The sequence below is a fragment of the Ceratina calcarata genome, unplaced genomic scaffold (assembly GCF_001652005.2).
Source record: "Ceratina calcarata isolate Rehan_Ccalc_2016 unplaced genomic scaffold, ASM165200v1 scaffold60, whole genome shotgun sequence".
NCBI lineage: Eukaryota > Metazoa > Arthropoda > Insecta > Hymenoptera > Apidae > Ceratina > Ceratina calcarata.
The window spans coordinates 1,022,422-1,029,014 of NW_017177240.1; the positions used below are offsets into that span (position 1 = coordinate 1,022,422).

Genomic DNA, 6,593 nt, shown 5'->3' on the forward strand with positions numbered 1-6,593 from the left:
GTTTAAGTATATAGCCTATACATCCTTAAGGACGCATGCACGATTTACGGATGCTTTTCCACTCGGCACAATCTTTTGATACTTTTCATTTTTTCCGTAATCTGATCATCTCGTTGCAAAACAATCGCGGGGTTCCCTCCCAACGTGAAACGAGTGAGTTTCATGTCATGCACAACGAGCAAATTTCATGCTCTGTTTCGTTCGGACAGTTTATACGCCGTGAAACAATTTCGAACAGCTTGGAAAAAAGAAAGAAATCAGCTTTCGATCGATTAAAAGGCGGTGATCGAAACGTCGTGTGAACTGAAATCGAAGAACGACGTTACGCGAAATCGGGCGAAAGCGCGTGAGAATGAGAAAGATTGTGAACCGAACAGAACATGAATAAATGGACAAGAAAAAAGAAAACATAAGTAAGAAATGAATGAATCGTTCATTTGGAGAATGAACTGACGTTACCTTGGCAGTCGTCTCTGTAGTGTTGAGATTTTGGTGGCGGCGGAGGTGCGTTCGAGTATTCTATGGATGAGCCGAAAAAAAAGAAACGGAAATAATAATTAGCCGCACTACGATTATCATGAAAGACGATAATCACTCAGCATTGTGGATTCACTGTGAAACTAATGTTCAACGCTGTGTTTTGTGCGCCGATTGAACGCACTCTTCCTCGACGTCTGATCGATATTGGTGTCCCGTTAACGAGCCACTATTCCAACGTTGCGTTTCGAGTTTAAAGAAAACAAGTTAATCGACGATGAATTTATATTTTGAAAACAATTCGATTACAATGTAAATTCACTTTGTCTTTTAAACGGTGTTTAACATCGATCGCACTTTCAACTTCAAATCTTGAAACTGATAATATCTAATAAGCTGTGTTAAATTATTTGAATACTGTCTACGTAAAGATGAAGCGTTTCTCAAGTGAAATCTCATTTAAACAAGCAAAGAGATACATAAACACTTTTGCCAGGAGATTCTGATATCTAACATAGTAAACGTTTACTCGATCGATTTTCTGATAAAACGACGAGTTTTAGAACCGGTAGATCCGATGGGAAACAATTTTAACATTTATTGGAATTCAGACCTTCGAACGTGACGGTAGGTCGAGCGGTGTAGACCGGAAGCGGCGACCACCAAGATGTATTTTTTCGTCGCGCGATCGGAGAAGTCGGTGGAGGAGGAGGCTGATACCTGAACCTCGGCCTGTGCTTATCAGGATCGAACGGTTGATTGCCAAAAATCTCCGATTGTTTCAAAATCGACGACAATCCCTTAGACGAACTCGTGCCCCGTACTCTGCCCATGATTCTCTTCCCGTCACCGATCTTCTTTAAATCAGAACTCTCATCCTTTTTTGTCGCGGATTGTCTTCCGCCGAGGTCAGGCGGCGACGACAGCGAACGCATGTTATCGCGCCGGCTAGGGAATCTGTGCGCCACCCACTGGCCGGCCAGATAAGGCGCAATGTCCCTTAACTCATGGACATCCGGCGAGGAGGTGAACATCTCGCCCAGAATCGAAGTTTTCCGGCTGGCGAAACTTTCAAACTTCTTCCTCATCCGCTCGACTGGCTTCTTCGCTTCCAACTCCTTGGTCTCTGCTTTCCTGGCCACTGCATTTGTCACGGTCGATGGCGCGGTAGCGGACGCGTCTTTTAATTCTACCGTCTTGCTGATTACGTCGATGTGCGGCATGGACAGGTCCTCCCGTCTGAGAGGAACGCGCGGAATCGGCGGCGAGCCTCCTCTGCGCCGAGCTCTACCTCGTCGAGGCTCGTATTTTCGCCGAAGCCAAGCCACGTCCGCAAATTCGTGAGGCTTTAGTTTCCCCTCATCCACTTTCTTCAATAAGCTCCGCGTTAATTCCGGGTCGCTACGGAATCTTTTCGGCGTCACTTTAACTTTTTCTCTGCGAAGATCCTCCGCGCTTTCGAACCTGTCCCTGAGCCGCTTCACCGTGCCGTTCTTCACGAGCTTCAAGTAAGCTCGCCAGTACCTCTCCGGATCGGGCGACGAGCTTCGCAGCCATACACTGTCCAGACTGCAGGATGAGCTCGATCGAGTAGTTGCGCGACACGGACTAACGCTGCGCGGTCTGTCGTGTTCACGGTCGCGCGAACACCAATAGTGAAAAGAGTGTCGCGTGCCAGTTTCCGGTTCGCGACCGGGGCTGCTTTCCTTCCGGCTGCTACCAGCCGCGCCTCGCACCGGCGAACTCGACCGTGTCCTGCACCCTGACAAAGGCACAGTCGCGTACTTTGCGAACCTCGTTTCGCCGAACAATTCCCTTAGGTCAGCGAAGCTCTGCGCAGACGATAGTCGAACGGATTTCAATCTCTTTCGATCTGTTTCTTCTTTCGGTTTAGTCTGCATTTTATCTTCTTTTCGGTCTTCATTTTTTATCTTCTCGAAGAACTCGATTTTTGTTGGGACATCCCGAGACTCCATGGTTCGTTGAATAACAGTTTTCACGGACGTTTCAGAACTTTCCGTCGTGCTGTCCTTTTCGCTGCTTGAATTAATAGCTGTAGTCTTAGATTGGATACTTGCGTCTGGCACTGCGATTGCCAGAAGCGGTGGTTTCTTCGACCATTTCTCCAAAACGGTCTCTACACGCTGTCTGTCATTCGGACTGTTGCTCTCTGGCGTTAGAACCAACAAAAAATCGCTTCTCTCGTTGCTCTTCGACATACTCTCACACGGTGCTTCTACGGAAGAAGCTATAGGCGAAGCACTCGTTACGTCGGGAGCAGTCGAGGACCGAGTAACTTTCGGGATTTTCTTCGCTGCGAGTGCTGCTGCGATACTACCACGTGTTTCGCGAGGAGTGAGTGGCATCGATAGCCTCCTCCGCGATACCTTATCCAAAACTTCTTTTCCAAGGGTAACAGAAAGCCTCTTCTTCTCTAGTTCACTCATCGATAATGGTATCGGTTTTTTAACCGATTCGGTTTTTCCTCGACTGATCGAGTCGCTCCTTTTCAACGGTGATTCCGAACGATCGTTAAACGATTTTCCCTCCCCTCCAGTCGCCACCGATGAGATCATTGAATGACACCTTACATGAAGCCCTTTCCCATCGTCTCGAGTGCCACTGGTCGAATCGGTTTCAGGCGGAACTACGATTTCATATTTCGTCAAATTATCACGTTGGCCTGTCTCTGTTACCCTTCGTAATGGACCATCGGTGATTTCCGTATTTTGTTTTGAGGCGATGGTGGATCTTTGTAAATTGTCACTACCGTAAATCTCGTTCAACTGTTTCTTCAAAGTGGCCACTTGCTCTATAGACAAGCTGCTCCAGAATTTTTTGCTGCCGCCAAGGTTCCTTTGCAACGAAGGATGATCCCATTGATCCAGCCTCTCCTTCTCAGTAGTATCACTCGCCCTCTTCTGCATCGTGGTCGCGACGTTTATCACGGACGCGCCCCGCCAAAGCGGTTTATACGTATCCTTCCTCGACGATATTTCCCTCCTCCTAGACGATTCCAGCTCGCTCTCCTCGGTCTGCAGCTTCTTAAAGTGTCGAATAATGTTCTCCACGGAGCGCTCTTTGCACCTCAAGCCGCAATCGCCGTGCCACTTGAATTTGCTGATATCCTTCGTGCTGAACAGAAAATCCTTATCTTTCTGCACCGCCCTCAGCTTCCCATACAGCGCGTTGAACTCCTGCTCGGCCTTCTCCTGCAGCCTCACTCGTTTCCATCTCTCGTAATCGATGATCTCTTCGTTCTTTAATCTCGGTCGCAAGTCGCTCGAAGAGAACGTTCTTTCTAATTCGCCCAATCTCTCCAGACTCGAATAGAAATCGTATAACTCTTTGTACCTGTCCGATCTCTTCCTGTCGTGTATCTTTTCCAACACGTAGCGATGATACTCCTCGCGGTTGGCTGGCCACGCACACAAGGAATTCGTGCTTCTTGTTAATGACGAGATCGACTCGAACTTCGATCTGATACCGTGCAATCCTTCAGCTTGGCCAGCGCTTCTAGCTCTGATCTTTCTCACTATTGCGCGGGGTGAATCCGACTTCTCCTGTCTCAAACTACGAATGCGTCGGCAAGCCGGTGACCTGACGGGCGATGGGGAAGAAGTACGCGACGACGAATGCATAGAGTCCGAACACTCGGACAAAGTTTTAAGAGGCGGCTCGCTGGAGCTTCTCTCCTTCGGGCGAATTTTCATAGAATCCGGACTACGATCTCGTAAAGTGGTCGACGATCCAAAGTCCTCGATGCCCAAAAGACTGTCGAATTTGCTGACTTTTTGGAATACGGACCTCCCTGGCCAAGTGACGCGGCCGTAAGGGCTGCTACTTCTAGATGAGACGCTCTCCCGTTCCCAATTTTTGAATCTCGAGTTCGACACTGGTCGCTTACTCGCTAGGTAGATGCTGAGCGATTTCAGAGACGGTTCCGATCTACTGCTCTCTCTTATGTTCTCTTGGTACATTCTGGTTCGCTCGCTGATCAGAGACTTCCTCGAAGGGACGTTCTCGCTGGAGACACTCGAGGACATGGATCTCAGAAAGAGATTTTGGAAGAACGTGTCCGAACGCGTTGTTTCATGGTGCCTCTTAATTTGTTCAATGGTCAACTCCGATTTGGATTGTTTGTCCGAATTAGCAGTTTTCTGTCTAACGTTGGGTTCCTCGTTTTCAATATTACTCCTCTTATCGGACCGTGTCATTTGCCCATTGGTCAATCGTCTCATTTCAGATATATTTTTGTCTTTCTTCAACTGCTTCTTAGTTTCGAATTTCTTTTTGTTCGACTCAGGATTAACTGTTATGGTTTCCGGCTTCCGTACAGGAGATTTGACAATAGTTTGAGGTCTCTGTCTTTTCCTTTTGCTCGACTCGCTAATTGCTTCTGAAGACGACGTGAATTCTCTACTGGAGTAGATTCTCTCAGGCTGCCTGACTATAATCTTCGGTTTCTTAGAGTCCGTTAATACAGACTTGCGTAAAACTAAGGGGGAAGACGTAGCCGACGAGGATTTGAAGGAAGACGCTGTCGATTTTATTGCCAAAATCGAATCTACCGGTCTACCTAAGATTTTCAGTTCCTCAGACATTGGCACCTTTAAAGATTTCTCCTGTAGTTTCTTTTGTTTCCCATTATTCAAAGAACATATCAGGTTCGACTTTTTCTCTATTCCCGACCCGACTCGTGTCGTCGTTCTTTTTATTTCTTTCTTATTTCCTATGGAAGATAATTCAAAAGATGATCTAGCGAGTCTCCTGCAGGACTCCTCCTGTTCCTTCTTCGTCAATCGCCCTTTAGCATTCGTCCTCTTCAGAGAGGACACTGAATGACAAATTCCGTTTCCCGCTTGCAACTTCTCCTTCGATTTTATCAAACTAGGAGCCAGGTACTTCGTACTCGTAGCCTTTACTATCGAAGAAGGTTTAACGTTTGCTTCTCGCTTCGCGGGAGACTTGATCAAACATTCCTCATAGCCTGTCCTCCAGGAAGTCGTGCGAACCGCAGTTCCCTTGTCGCATGCGCCGTAACTTTTGCTCACAGCTGCGTCGCGCGAACTACGCGGCTCCAATTTTTTCTTGCTGGCAACAGACACCGCGGAGGAAACTTTTGGTCGGGGCGAGATTGTGGTCAAAGCTTCGCGGCTCTTCCTGTGCCTGTCCAGATTGCAGCATAACCGTTCCCTAAGCGAGTGGACGTTAGATGCGTCGTCGGCGAAACACTGTTCGTGCCTAGATTTGGACTGTCCGTTCTCCGCGGCTTCGCGTCTCGACGCGTACAGCTTCAGCGTTTTACTGTTCTTGGAAGACTGCCTGCGAGGCGGGGACGGAGGCTTCGCGGTGGAAATCGTTCTGCTGTGCGGACGGTGGTTGAAATTAATGTCTCTGGGGGATTTCGATTTCGCGACTTCCATTTTCTTACTCTGACTGTCGGTCGACGATCGTTTCTGTCGCGATCCGCCGGCGTTTTTCTGCGTCAAAATATGCTTGACTGTCGTCGGCGACTCGTCTGTGGAAAAATGTGCCCGTGATTGAACGGTTGCCGTGTGGTTTAATTGCGTGCCGTTTTCGTAGTAACCCTCTCACCACAAAAATGTTTGAAGAAAAAAGTCTCTGAAGAAGCTGCTTTTGTTTTACGTTCGCTTTATTTAATTTGTTCGGTTTTTAATCCGGCGCAGCGTGAACGTCAGGAAAGTCTTCTTAGGTGATGGTAACTGCTGGTGCATCGTATTACGCGGAGAAAATACCGAGTCGCACACCAATATCGATAGATTGCCGAGAAGAGGCGGTGCGGTTTGTGTAAAAAAAAGAAATAAAAAACTTAAAAAGAGCTACGTAGGAGGAGAGGATGATTGCTTAAAAGAATTAAAAGTAGCTGCTTGGGAGGGCATAATGATGCGTTCAAGCTGGACATCTTCACTCACAACTACGGAAATTAAGTATACGAGTCATGCTTTGTAACTTTTCGCTGCCCGATGCATTATTCAAAGGAGATGAAATTCAGAGCATCGCCGAGTTTAAATTATCTTTTAATGCGGTAATTGCATACTATAATTGACAACGTCCAAATGCTTATATTAAGGATGTATAGGCTATACATATAC

General features: G+C 47.3%; 1 protein-coding gene across 1 annotated transcript in view; it reads right to left on the minus strand.

Annotated features, from left to right (window-relative positions):
* CAP (Cbl-associated protein) overlaps positions 1–6,593 on the minus strand; it is a 92,544-nt gene that overhangs the window by 18,491 nt on the left and 67,460 nt on the right. Inside the window, exons 21-22 of the mRNA XM_018032907.2 lie at positions 1,091–5,998; positions 460–519 (exon numbers count right to left, since the gene is read on the minus strand). Coding sequence (XP_017888396.1) covers positions 460–519; positions 1,091–5,998 — 4,968 coding nt within the window. The remainder of the gene's footprint in view (positions 1–459; positions 520–1,090; positions 5,999–6,593) is intronic.